Genomic DNA, 14,036 nt, shown 5'->3' with positions numbered 1-14,036 from the left:
CCCTTCCCTTCTCCCCGAGCCCCTGGCAGCCACCATTCTGCTTTCTGTCTCCACGAATTTGACTCCTCTAGAGACCTCATCTAAGTGCAGTCCCATGATATCTGTCTTTTTGCATCTGGAGTTTTTTCATTTAGCATGATGTCATCAAGGTTCATCCGTGCTGTGGCATGTGTCAGAATTTCCTTTCTTCTTAAGGCTGAAAAACATTCTGTTGTGTGTGTATAGATCGCATTTTGTTTATCCCTTCGTCTCTTGATGGATAGGTAGGTTGTTTTCACCTTTTTTGGCTATTGTGAATAATACTGCTGTGAACATGGATGGGCAAATATCTCTTCGAGTCCTGGCTGTCAGTTCATTTGGCTGTCTCCCCAGAAGTGGAATGCTGGATCATATAGTAATCCTGCTTCACTTTTGGGGGAACTGCAGTACTGTTTTCTCTCGCAGATACACCATTGTGCGTTCCCACAAGCAATGAGCCATGATTGCAACTTCTCCACATCCTCACCGACACTTACTGTTTTGTGCTTTTTTGATAATGGGTGTGGATTTGTCTTCTTTTAAAATATAAATGACCCAGGAAGAGGGAGACTCCAGAGTGAGGCATCTGGGGGCTCTTTCCTCCCTGCGTTCTGCATGGAGATAATGGAGGAGCCAGAGGTCCTGGAGTTGGATCGGGGGGGGGGGGGTGCTTGGGGGGGAGGAGAGCCTGGATGTGAGGGGGCCATCATCACACCCACCGAGCTTACAGCATGGGTTCGGGGCTGGCTGAAGGAGAGGCCGCCCGATGGGGGAGCTGAAACCTAGAAGGTTTCCCGTGAGGAAATTTGTTTGTGTGAATCTGCTGTCGGGCCCCTGTCCCTGGGGAAAGCTGTTTCTAATTCAGGCTTCTCTTTCTGTCTGTTGCTCCCCAGTGTGATAATGCGAAAGGGTTGAAAGCCTTCTACGATGCAATAAAATACGGGCCGAATCACTTGATGGTGTTTGGAGGAGTCTGTCCGTCCGTTACATCCATCATTGCAGAATCTCTCCAAGGCTGGAATCTGGTGCAGGTAAGGTTTGGGTCACTTTTGGTTAGGGGACTGTCTTCGGCATCAGTCTTTTGCAGGAATGGTTCCTTGTGCAACGTGGTTTCTAAGTTGCTCCGTTCATGCCTCCCCTACTCTTTCCTGGACGATTGCACAGCTTCCTGCTACCCCCACTCCTGGCCCAACCCTCTGGCCTTTCTGGCACGGCCGACACAGTGGGTCTCTGTGGGGTGGCCCCAACTCCGCTGCGTGTTTGGAATCTTTCAGTGACTCCCTAGCCTGATTGTCAGTGCCATCAACATCCAGCCAATTGCCCGCCTAGCGTCATCTCTTGTCCCTGCCGCTCACCCCATGCCTCAGCCCCTCCCGACAACCCACCTTTCCCCAGAGACATCTTGCACCTTCAGACCTCTGAGCCCTGCTCTCACTGTTCCCTGATCAGATGGACTTTTATCTCCTTGCTGCCAAGCCTCCCTCCCCCACTGAAATTCTCTTGTCCACCAAGACTGCCCTTTCCCTCACACAAGCCTTTCCTGGGGCTCCTGACCAGTATTCACTCTTTACACTGGCAAATGTTATACACCATCCAGCCAGTGAGTGTAAGGTCTGATATAGACAAACTCACCAGTGCCAGCTGTTCTTTGGACTAGGAAAGAGAAGAGCATGGAAAGATGTGACCAATGAGAATGAGTGGTGGCCCACGCATGTGGTTTACTTCTTTGTTTCATCCATCCATCCATTCACCTGTCCATCCATCATCCATCCATCCATCCGTCCATCCATCATCCTTCCTTCCATCCACCCTTCCATCCATCATCCATCCATCCATCCTTCTTTCCATCCATCCATTATCCATCCATCCATCTTCCTTCCTTCCTTCCTTCCTTCCTTCCTTCCTTCCTTCCTTCCTTCTTTCCATCCATCCATTCACCCTTCCTTCCATCCATCCATCCATCCATCCATTCTTCCATCATCCACCCTACCATCCATCCAACAAATATAACAGGCAACTTACTATGTGCCTGGAATTTTGGTAGACACTGGGGGATATAGTGCTAACAGGACAGGTAGGGCACCTTCCCTTTCAGAGCTTACATTCTAGGAGGGAGGCAGGTAGGCAGTAAGCAGGTAAACAAGTAATAATACTAAGAGCTAACACTTGTGTAATATGTATACCAGGCTTACAACATACCAGACACTCTTCTGAGCACTTGTTTGCGTTAATTCAATCCTTAAAAGTTCTCTGTGCCGTAGTCACTATTATCCTCATTTTATAAAGAAGAAAACCTGGGCACACAGAGGTCTAGTAACTTGCTCAGGGACTGTCAGCTCATAGGTAACAGAGTCAGGATTTACACTCAGGCAGTCTGGCCCTTAAGCAAAGACTGCAGTAGGAAATAGCCAGGATAGAAATAAGCAGGGTGATGGGATTAGTGGTGACGGCCCCAAGGCAGTTAGGGAGGGTCTCTTGACGGAGGTGACCTTTGGGCTGAGACCTGAAGGGTGAGAAGGAGCTGGTTGGGTGGATAGAATAGGAAATGCAGGTGGCCTGTGCTGAGAAAGAACTTGTCATGTTCAGGGAACAGAGAAGGGGCAGTGGGGCAGGAGCATGGTGAGTGGGGAGCCAGGATGGGAATGAGGAAGCCAGTGGAGCCTGACCACAGCAGGATCTGGTTTCACCGCACTCCTGCTGACTGAGGAGCTCAGTGAGTCTGGCCCTGCTTGCATGGGATGCTGGGGGTAGAGCACTGACCTCACGTCCCAGAGGGAGGCAGGAGCTGTCTGAGGCTGAGGTATGATGAGGAAGGAGCGAGGTCCCAGGGAAGGCTACCCATTCAGCCCAGGGGCAAGAAAGGCTTCCCAGAAGAGGGATGTGGAGCTGACTGTGAAGGAAGAGAGGACGCTGGACAGCTGGAGCCGTGAAGGAGAGCATTGCCGGCAGAGGAAACGGGGCGCTCAGAAGCAAGAGGTGGGGGAGTGTGTGGGCCTGGGGAGCACTGAGTCATTCGCTGTGGCCTGAGCAGGCCATGCTGAATGTGGGTGGATGCAGCAGGAGATGAGGTCAGAGAAGCAGCTTGGCATGCTATGGTGCAAACCCAACCACGTGCCTGGGACCCAGCACCACTCACCTGGCTTCAGGCCCTGTGGTGCCTGCAAACAGTGAGACCTTGGGCGGGTCACCTTCTCTTGCTTCAGCTTCCTTTCCTGCAGACTGAGGAGCACGCTGTACTCCCTACTCGGCAGGGCCAGGCACTGCCTCTCTGAGCCTCAGCTCCTCGCATAGAAAAGCAGGGGAGGGAGAAGGCCGGTCTCATAGGACTGCTGTGTGGGGTAAATGATCACATTATGATCAGAACTGTGGCTGGCACATCCTTAGCACTAAGTGTTTTTTGTTTTATCCTTACCCCTGCCCTGCCTCCTGCTGCTCCCCGAGTTGACTACCCCAGCTTCTCAGCATCCTGGGTCTTTCTTGCAACACTGTTCCCACCCCCTGAAACGGCCCATTCTTAGACATCCGGCTTGAATGCTGCCTCTTCCAAGAAGCCTTTCCTTACTGCACTTTCTGAAGTCTCCCCTCTAGAAATTCTTTTTCTCACTTCCCTGTGTTTACTTCTAGCTGAGCACATACATGGCCCACCCCTCCTGCGCCTCTGCCTGTCCCTCTCTGAGGGCTTGGCAGAAGTGGGGGCATGTTTAGCTGGGCTTTGAGCTCCTTAAGGAGAGAACCTGGGCCTGAGTTACTCCTGTTTTTCCTGGTGCTTAACACTTCACAGACCTTATTATATGTCTGTTGAATGAACAGAAGCATGGAGGGAGGAAGGCAGAGATGGAGGGATGGAAGAACCTGCAGACAGACACTTTGTTCAAACATGGCAGGCCAAGCTCTCTGGAGAAACCCCATCCAGAGAGGAATCCAGGGAGCTTCCAGGCCTTTTCACCACCTCACTTGGATCCATTTGCCCTCAGAATTCTCTGAGGAGCTGTAGAAGCAAGCAGGACATTGGGAACTTCTAGCTTGCCAGCCAGAGCTCCCTGGCCCCCACATGAGCAAGACAGGCCTCCAGCTTAGAGAAGTTGACAGGACAGGAGACTGGGTTATGAAATGGAGATTGTACTAGTTATTGCTGCATAATGAATCACCTCCAAATTCAGTGGCTTAAAACAACAATAATTATTATTTCATTATTTCTGTTGGGTCAGTAATTCAGACCCAGAGAATGGCTTGTGTCTGCGTCATGATGTTTGGGGTCTGCCTGGAAGATTTGGAGACTGGGGTCTAGCATTATCTGAAGGCTTGACTGGGGCTGGAGGATCAGCTCCCAAACTGGCTCCCTCACATGGCTGGCAAGTTGGTGTCTCTCCATGCAGGTCTCTCCATAGAGATCTAGAGTGCCCCCATGGCATGACAGCTGGCTTCCCCCAAAGCGACTCATCTAGAGACCAAGGAAGAGGTTGGCAAAGTCTTTCAGGACCTCGCTTCGGAAGGTGCACACTGTCATTTATGCCTAGTCCACTGCTTGGACAAATTAGCTCTTATTTAGTGAGGGAGAGGACTAGGCAAGCTGTAGCGGGAGGCAAAGGTCACAGGGGTCCATCTTGGAAGCTGGCTGCTGCAGGAAGGAGTAATTCTCTGAAGGAGGCGGGAGCTCAAGTTGCCCAGAAAAGGAGGCTTAATGCTGAGTCCCTTCTGTGTTTTGAAGAGCTCCTGCTCATCCTTCAAAACCCTGGATAAGTACCTCTTCCTCTATGACGCCCTCCTTGGTTCCTTGCCTTCTGTGCCTCCCATCCCTAGCCCCAAAAGTAAATGAATTGCTCCTTCCTAAATAAAGGCTTCTCTATGAAGGCTGTCTCCCCCAGGCTGGTGTAAAGTGGTTCTTATGCGGAGGGGACAAAGTATCTTACTCATTTTATGTATAAAGCACAGATATATATATAGACATAAATAGGTGTATAGTATATTGTGGTATTAACATTTCATGAGTGGTGCAGGATTAGGAAAACATGTACGAGGCTTCCTCGCAGAGTCATAGTGACAAGAATGTTGGGAAACAAGGTCCTTCGTCACTTCTATTGCACACGGTATTTTGTCATTAAATGAATTACATCTTGTGGGAAACGGTTTATTCTATATCCAGGTGTTCCCTACTAGAATAGGAGCTTCTTGTGGGGGGACAGGGGCCCCCATTTCCTTCATCTCCCGGTTCCCAGGGCCTGCTGCAGGGCCGGGCACCAGCTGGGTCGTCGCTGAGTGCTGACCTGAACTAAATGCGGGGCACAGGCTGCAGAGTCTGAAGCCTCCCACGGCAGCAGTTTTCTCGCCCTGCGGGCTTGACTGTGGGGGAGGTGGAGGATGTGGGAGGGAATGCAGGTCCTCAGTCTCCTCCTAAACAGGATCACTGTGCATCGTTGCAGACACGAACGGTCCACCATTGCCCTGGGTTTCTGCCATCAGATACTGCACCAGGTCAGGGGCTCCAGCTGCACCCTGACGGGGGCTACCCTGGGGGCTGGGGACTGGACGGTGCCTGGCAGTTTGGAGAGCTCTGGGGACCTCGGAGGCAGAATCACAGGATGAGCCCAGGAGAGGAGACTTCTCCCAGCCTGTGGAGCCAGCCAAGGGGACTGAAGCAACAAAGACGAGGCTCTTGATAAAGAGTAGCGTTGGGGTTTCCACCTCCCCTCCGCCCCATTTTCAGGGAACCCACACTCTGGGAGCCTCCCAACCCCCTCATCACCTCTGAGAGGCTGAGCTTGCTTGCAGAGAGGTGGAGGGGCTGGAGGAGTGGGCCTACATTCACTCAAGGGGTTCAGCGAATCCCTTAACTTATTCAAAACTGGGCTCCGAAACAGACTTTCACAAATGGGAAAATGCATGTAATTTGTGTAATTGAAAAGGAGCACTGACTGCCCTTTGGGGGAACAATGCTCGCTGGACAGAGACAGCCTGGAATGTGTAATCAGTTGTTTCTGTTTCCTGGTGCTACAAAAATAGGGATTCGCACGACAGAGGGGTGAAAATTCAGCCTGGTGCCAAAATCAGTTAAATTTAACTTCTGCTTTTTTGCCGGGCTTCTTGATTCATGGTTGCTGCGTCGAGAGACTAATGTTGTTTAAGTCATGATGTGAGTCACTCAGCCACCGGGAGCGTCAGCTCCTCCAGCTAGATGCGAGGATCTTAGAGTCCAGGCTGTGACATGCAGGCTTTGTCCCTCTCTGGCCTGGTCAGACCCCGCCCTTGGGGAGCTCGGAGCTGGGGCCTCACACCACCAGGGACCTAGCAGGGCATAGCCTGGGAGACATCTGGGAAGGGTCGGGGACTGGCCGTTGGAGACGGCATGTTCGGACTGGAGGACACGCAGGAGTCTTCGCCTCCAGAGCCACATGGCTCTTTGAGAGATGTTGCTGGCTGGCTGTGACGTAGGTGGGGAGACGCAGGAGAGATGGCTGAAGTTAGCGGGGAGCAGAGCCTCCGCTGTCTGCAAGCAAGCCCTTGGCGCTGGAGGCATCCAGCACGGGGCAGGCTGCCTGGCTGTGAAGTAGGGGGTTCCCTGTCGCCCGAGGTTCCCCGGATGTACCAGTGTCATCCAGTCCTGCTTCTGGGGAGATCTAATATATAGAGGAAGAATAGACCAGGTTGAAGACTCTCAAACTCTATTACAAGAGTCACTTATGGAGGCTGGGGATGTGCTTGTGTTAATACAAATTCCCCAGGCTGCACTCAGCAGGTGCAGGTTAAGGGATTCGTCAAATGCCTCAAGGGCTAGAGACCCACTCCTCACCCTCGCTGCCATTTCGGTACCCGCAGCTCAGGCGACTTAGATGCAGTAAGTTCCTGGGGTCCTGCTAGGCCAGGTCATCTCTCAGGCTCATCTCCCAGACGCTGGGGCTCTAGGACTGGGACGCCAAGGACTCTGTGGAGTACTCCCAGTGTGCAGAGCTCAGTTTATGCTGCCCCTGTTGGGGAGAGGGCACGGAGGAGACAGCAGGGCCCCCAGGACGGAGTCTACAGTCCCTCTGCGGCCAGAGGGTTCTCCATTACCCCCGGCCTGCTCCCTGCCCATCTCCTGCTCCTTCATGCGCCACCGCCCCCCCCCCCCCCCCACCTGCCTCAGACAGGGGCGTCTCCACCTGGCAGGACTGTGCTCATTCTTTCTGGTGCAGTTTGCTGCCCTTTCCCTATGAAGTCCCCCATTCCTTGTCCTGTGCCGTCTTACCCACACACCCCAGCCATGGTGTCTCCTGCCCTATGCCTGCGTCCAGCCTGGCCTGGAGCTGCCTGAGGTCAGGGTCTAGTCTCATTCAGCCTTGCACCCTGGGCTTGGTGCTGACCTGGCTCACGTGCTGAGCGGGACCGGGGGAGTATTTGCCAACAGAAGGCTGGATGGCTGCCTTCTAGGCCTCAATCTTGTCCCTAAGGAAGGGGGCAGATCATCAGAGCCTGCCAGACCCGAAGGGACCCAGAGTGCTTCTCAACCTGCAACCCCTTGGTAAAGAAAAGCAAAGGGAGACCAAAAAATGGCCTCCAGCTTGGCCTCAGCCCACATCTCCTGTCCTGGACCCAGGTTGTTTTTTTTTTTTTTTTTTAACTCGTATATTCCTTTGACATGGTTTTCACACCCCCTCAGAATCCTGTCCTCAGCCTTCTGAAGGGGGCTTGCTTTTGACCCTGCCTTGCACTTTTCTTGAGGAGTTCTGCTGACCTGCCCCCAACCGAGGCAGTCCTTCTGAAAGCATGGGGCCTGGGGATAAGGCGGAAGAATTTGGAGAGGAGCGGAGGATGGGGGCAGGGTCGCTGCAACCAGAGATGGAGGCAGGGCCCCGGAAAGGTACAAGAGACGAAGCCAGAGGGGGCTGACATCCTCAGAGAGCGGGACAAAACTCCTTCCTTCTTGGGAGCTAGGTGATAGCTCTGCCTCAGCATGCAGACAGAAATAGTCTCGCTGATGAAAATAAAGTCAGATTCCTGAAGGGATAAAGGGCTGCTCGCAGGAAAACGCAAACACGGTTTCGTCAAGAACCGTATCCCGCAGAGCCTGTCCTTTAAAAGGCAGCGCAGCAGATATTAAATTGTAGATGCGTTTCTCCTGGCACCTTCCCAGCCTCCCCTCGCAGCCATCCTGCGCCGCGGGACTCCCCTCAGGACCTCCCCAGGCACGAAGTTCTCAGCTTGTGTGATGGGGCTGAATCCACAGAGAAGGTCCTGCCAGGGAGCGGAGGGGGCAGGTCATGCAGACGGGCGATGTTGAGTCTGCGATTGTTGCAGGATTGGCAACGACGGCCCGGAATACTTAGGACTTGATTTCTGCAAAATCTAAATCATGCTTGGTTTTGACATTTAAAAAACCAAATCAGCGAGCCCCCACCCCAGTAGAGCCCTTTGCTATTTACTGAATTCCAGCATGGCTCTAAACTGTCAGTCAATGCCATTTGCATCCCAGGAACAGAAATTTTGTCATCGGACTTGATTTTCTCAAGCGATTCTTATTAAAGGGGTGGGTTGCCTGAGAAGTCAAAGGGTTGGTTTGTTCGTTTTTAACTTAGCTGTGGGTTGTGGAATTTGAGGTAGATTCATAGAAAGCCAGAGCGGGGAGGGTCTGGCAAGCATCGGGTCCAGTCTCCCCATTCTGCAGATGGGGAAACAGAGGCCCAAAGTGGGGAGGACCTGGCCAAGTTCTCCCAGTAACAGCAAAGCTGTGAGTCCCATGGCTCACCCTCCAGTGCTCTGCAGAATACACTAAAATATGGTCTCATTTCTCTCTCTCAGCCTTGCTTTTACGTAAAATGGGAATAGCAAACTAGCCTTGTATGCCATTTGTGACAATCACGGAAAGCTGTCCCTTTTAAGTGAAAGCACTTCTATAGACTACAAACAGTAGCCATCATTGCAGTGATGGGGACTCCTCCACCAGAAGCAGATCTCTAATTACAGCTAGCAGAGTTTAAAAATCACCCCGTTTTATATCAACAACAAAGGTGGTTTACTCTGGCACCAAACACACCCTGAAACCAAAGTGTCAGGGGCAGGATGGGGGTTCTTCAGCGAGACACGTTGCACACAATGCCCACTTCTCAGCCCCTGTGAGTCAAAATCCACCCAGCTGCAAGTCTGTCCCCCTCCCAGCCCACGCCACGGCAGCCACATCCACGTGTGGCTGGGTGGCCAGACTGTGGACCCGATGAGGACCGTTCGGGAGGTGCGGTGTGACTGAGCACAGCTGGAAGCCGCTGCTGTGGCTGCTGTCTAAGAAAGACGACGGAGGCCAAGAATCCAGGCCAGGCTGGAGCCATTTCTTGGCACTGGTCTCCAGAGGGGCCATTTAGCACATTAATAATCTATGAGATGCTTCCACCTTCTGGATCCATAAAAAAAAAAAAAGGCGGTGGGAGAGAGGGAGAAGCAATATTAAGGGCACGCACTATGGGTGGGCCTTCCTGGCCGTGGCACGGGATGCCCAGTGCAGGAAATTCCGGTTCTGAGAGCCGGCCGAATGTCCTCCATGTGGTGAGGAAACGTTGGTAGCTTTCAATCTGGATACAAGTGGGTAGGAGGAAAAACGAGCCCTCGAAAGGGATCTGGGCAGGACCCCAGTGATCCTCTGGAGGGAAAGAGGGGGTCTGTTCTCATGCATTTATTCCTTCACTGACTCATGCTTCTATGTATTTATTCATGCCCTAAACTCAACCAGTGCAGTGCCTGCTCTGTGCTCTCCCAGGCGCTCCCAGACCAGCACATATCCCACTGCCCAGCACTGCCACCCCAGGATGGGTAGACATGGCAGAGAGGCAGTTTGGTGAGGTTCTAGAGGCCTAGAACCCAGACGCTCTGGGTAGTCATCCCCCCGTGTCTCTCTTTGATGGAACTGGTGTGGGCAAATCAGCAACCTCGTGGAGCCTCACTGGACTCATCTGCAGAATGGGCTAAGTCTGCCCTTCTTCGGGGGCTGTTGAGAGCATCAGACAGGACAGGGTTAATGGAGCAGGGTGGATGCACTCTGCAGACTGTAGGCCCTCTACAGACTAAGGTTGATATTACCGTTCCTGGTGCTTCTGCCATCTGAGACGCTGGCCAGGCCCTGGGCTGGGAATTCCTTGAAGATTTATGTCTCCATTTGTGTCCAGATTCAAAGTCGGGTGGATGAAATGAACTATCACAGACCATGAAGGTGATTCAGAACAGTGAAGTGAAAACAGAGAACTTTCAGGGAAGGCGAAATAAACCCCAAGCAACTGTAAGAGGTGCACATGCTCTTTTTGGGTGGAGTTTTCACAGAAGCAGAGGCAAAGAAGGGCACGGTCCTGTCGAGCAAGTGCCTGGAGGTTCCTAGTCTATTCCTGCCAAGGAGCCAACCCATATCCTTCCTGTCCATCTGGTACAAGATTCAGTTCAAGGTTCTAACCCCCATTTTTAATGCAAGACCATGGTATCGAAAGTAATATCAGCTCCCAGTGTGTAAGCCCAATGGCCTCATTGTTTATGCGTCTTTCACTGCCTCAACCCCTTTCTGGAAATACTCGGGGTGTAAATAATTCATTCTAAATAAATAAATCACTCACACTCCTTACGGTACAGCTGATGCTGCTGGTCACAGCACAACAGCAGATTACAGTGAGTTGAGTCTGGAATTACAAGTTGAGACTGGAAAGGCCCGGAGAGGGAATGAGAGAAGTAGTTCCCTCCAGGAGGACAAATGTGTGAAATGGTATAATAGCAACCTAAGATGGTTGTCGTGAGGGTAGACACGATACACGTGGACAGGAAATGGGAAACAGGAAAGTCTCAGGCAAACGGGGACGTGTTGGTCACCCTGCCCAGGCTCCATCCTACTTCTAGAAGCCTGGGCCTCTGGGCGCTTGATTAGCGCTTCTGGTGATTCTGATGCACAGCAGTGAGAGAGATGAGGTGATGAGCCACCCTCAGGTAGAGACGGGGCGGCTCCTAGTGGGTGTGCTCAGAGGGGATTCAGCCACCAGATGAGGGGCTAGATTGTGCAGTTTCCCACATGTACCCACCGGTAGAACTCGTCAGGTGGGGTGGGGTGGGGGCAGGGTACTGGTGTACTAATTAAGAATTAGATTCCCAGGTCCACTGATCACATCCTGGGGAGGAAGCCTGGGAAGCTGATTTTTATTTAACAATCCCCTTGGATAGTTCATATCATCAGGGAACCTGGGGAAACACTGGTCTAGAGATTCTCTAAAGCCACAGAGCAGCAGCAGCACCTGTTAGAAATGCAGAGCCCCAGGCCCCACCCCACACCTACTGACCTTGAGTCTGAATTTTAACAAGATCCTAGACGATTCTTGCTGATTTAAGATGCCTGGGGTCTCTGAAGGCAGATGTGTCAGCTGAGGGGGAAGGGTTTCAAGGGTAGGTGTTCAGACCCTGGAAGGGACTTAAGGGAAATACGTATTCAGCCCCCGAACCTACTTGCAGAATGTCAGGTGTCACCACCTTTGGACTTCCCTGCATCTCAGCATCATGGACCACAAGGACTCTTGTCAAACTATGGTGCAGACGGAGCATGTCTTGCTTGAGCCTCGGTCTGACACGCCAGCCTGGGAGTCCTTTCAGCTCGCAAGGCCCTTGACCCCCTAGTGGCCAGGAGCACACACGGGGGACCTGTGGCTCCCAGTAAGGAGCAGTGGGAAGGACACCAGGTTCGCATGATACCTGGCTTCCCATCCTGGCCCTGCCGTCTCCCAGCTGGGCGGCCTTACACAAACCACTTGCCCTCAGTGGAGCCTGAACACGCTCATCCACCACCGTTCTGCTTTCCTCCAAGGACTGTAGTGACACTTGCGTGGGCCCTGGGACGCTGTGCGGCTGCTGGGCAGGTGCTCTAGGACAAGAGCACGGGGTTGGTGTCAGGCACGGCCCTGACTGCTCTGTGTTTATCCTGTTTGATAAGGTGGTCTTGTGCCCATTTGTACAGATGAGGAAACAGAGGCCCAGAGGGGCTAATGTGCTCAGTCAACTTGTAATAATGACAATACCTGGTACATTTCTTGGGCTTGGAGTCACATGCGCTGGGGCTCACATCCAGGCCCTGGCACTTACTAGTTGTGACTCTGGGCAGGTCACTTAGCCTCTCCCAGTCTCAGTGCCTCATCTCTGACATGCAGTGGGGTGGCAGACCCTGGGCTGGTTGTGAGATTAGACAAGACCCTCAGAGTTCCAGGCACTGTGCCTTGTATTCTTCTTCCTTCCCAAGACTAAGGTGGCCTTCTGGTCTACCTTCCAGGAAGAGGTAGGGCCCTGGGACATGGGGTCAGCTCTCTGGGACTAGCTGTGTGGCCTCTATGCATCCACTGTGTTCTCTGGGCCTCCTGCTGCAAAGAGAAAGGGTGGGGCCAGATGATTAAGTCATGTCATTATTCCCTGTAATCCTGTAGCTCAAAGCTATCACCATGTGCCTTAAATCTGTTGTCTTCCCTCTTGTTTCCTGCATGTGACTCCCTCCTGTAGTGGTTCCTGGGTTGGGCCTGGTTCTCCCTCCATTCCTAAGCCACTCAGACATGCATTCTCCACCAGAGTGTTCCAGGTAGAGAACCGATTCTACAGGTGAAGGAGGTAGGCCCAGGGAGGTCAAGCAGCCTGTGTCAGGCCACACCATGAGCAGAGGCCAAGGTGCAGGGCCAGCATTGCTGGTAGGTCCCCCTGTCACCCATTCCCCTCGTGCTTGGGGATAGAGCCAGCTCTCTGCAGCTCTGAGGCCTTTGCCCATGCTGTTCCCACTGTTAGGTGCCTTTCTGGTTCTCTCCTCCCCTGGCTGAGCCCTGTGTATTTCCTGAGATTTAGTTTAAGCGTTACCCCCTCCAGGAAGCCTCCCTAGTCTCCCCCAACCCTGCTCCCCAGCTTTGTGTTTTCTTCATTCATTTCATCTTTGCCCTTTCTTCAGTACCTTACAGTTCTCTGATGAGGTCTCAGTGTTACCCACTGTGAACTCCCCCAAGACAGTCCTTGCCTGTCTGAGTCATGGCTGCACCTCAAGGGCCTCACACAAGACCTGGCACTGAGTAGGTAGTCCTAAATCAAGAATGGGCACATCCAGATGGCCTATTACAAACCAATTTATAATACTCCTGGCCTACATTCTCTGGCCTTTGCTATGGGCCAGGCACGGTTCTAACCCTGCGCATAGATTAGTGCATTTACTCCACACACCAACCCACCAACCCTATGACGCTATTATTCTCCTCATCTCACAGGTGAGGAAACTGAGGCACAGAAAGGTTGAGTGTCTTGCCAAGAAATTGCCCGGACTAAGTGGCTCCAGCGTCTATGCTGGCAACCACGAGATACAATGCCTATCAGCGAATCGCATTTAACCCTCGGGCAACACTGTGGGGAAGGAAGAGCAGGGGAGGAAGCTTCCTAGTTAGGCTGTTTTCAGAATGAGGAAAACAAGATGCTAAGGTCAAAGAGACTTTCCCCTCTTCCTGCTGAGGCCTCAGGGTGTGGGAGTGGGGTGTCCGGAGGCTCCCTCCAGGGCCCTGGGATCCCTTCCAGCCTTCCCCGGTGATGAGCTTCCTACCTGTCTGCAGATGACCACCCAGGCTGGCTTGAGCCCCTCAGTGCTGGCCTGTGTTCTCCCTGTAAATCGCTCAGCACGTGTGCTTGTGCACGCACACACACATACACACACACCACTGTTTTGTTTTTTTTTTTAATGTTTGTTTATTTTTGAGAGAGTGAGAGACGGAGCATGAGTGGAGGAGGGGCAGAGAGAGAGGGAGGAAGACACAGAATCCGAAGCAGGCTCCAGGCTCTGATCTGTCAGCACAGAGCCCGACTCAGGGCTTGAACCCACGATCTGTGAGATCGTGACCTGAGCCGAAGTCCGACTCTTAACTGACTGAGCCACTCAGGCGCCCCTACACACACACACCACTTTTAAACCTATTCCTCATCTAGTCACTTGTTGTGTAAAAAAATAAAGGGCTCCTTTGAACTCAAAAAGGAGATGACTGGTTGTTGGTGAAAATCAGTAACTATGCTAAGTATTTCAA

General features: G+C 52.5%; 1 protein-coding gene across 1 annotated transcript in view; it reads left to right on the top strand.

Moving 5' to 3' along the window:
* Positions 1 to 14,036, top strand: part of GABBR2 (gamma-aminobutyric acid type B receptor subunit 2) — a 349,107-nt gene that overhangs the window by 109,796 nt on the left and 225,275 nt on the right. Inside the window, exon 2 of the mRNA XM_086683581.1 lies at positions 912 to 1,049. Coding sequence (XP_086539707.1) covers positions 912 to 1,049 — 138 coding nt within the window. The remainder of the gene's footprint in view (positions 1 to 911; positions 1,050 to 14,036) is intronic.

The sequence above is a fragment of the Puma concolor genome, chromosome D4 (genome assembly GCF_028749965.1).
Source record: "Puma concolor isolate L17-30 chromosome D4, mPumCon1.1.hap2, whole genome shotgun sequence".
NCBI classification, from domain to species: domain Eukaryota; kingdom Metazoa; phylum Chordata; class Mammalia; order Carnivora; family Felidae; genus Puma; species Puma concolor.
Note: the sequence above shows the minus strand (reverse complement) of the source record. Positions and strands in the feature narration are given on the sequence as shown.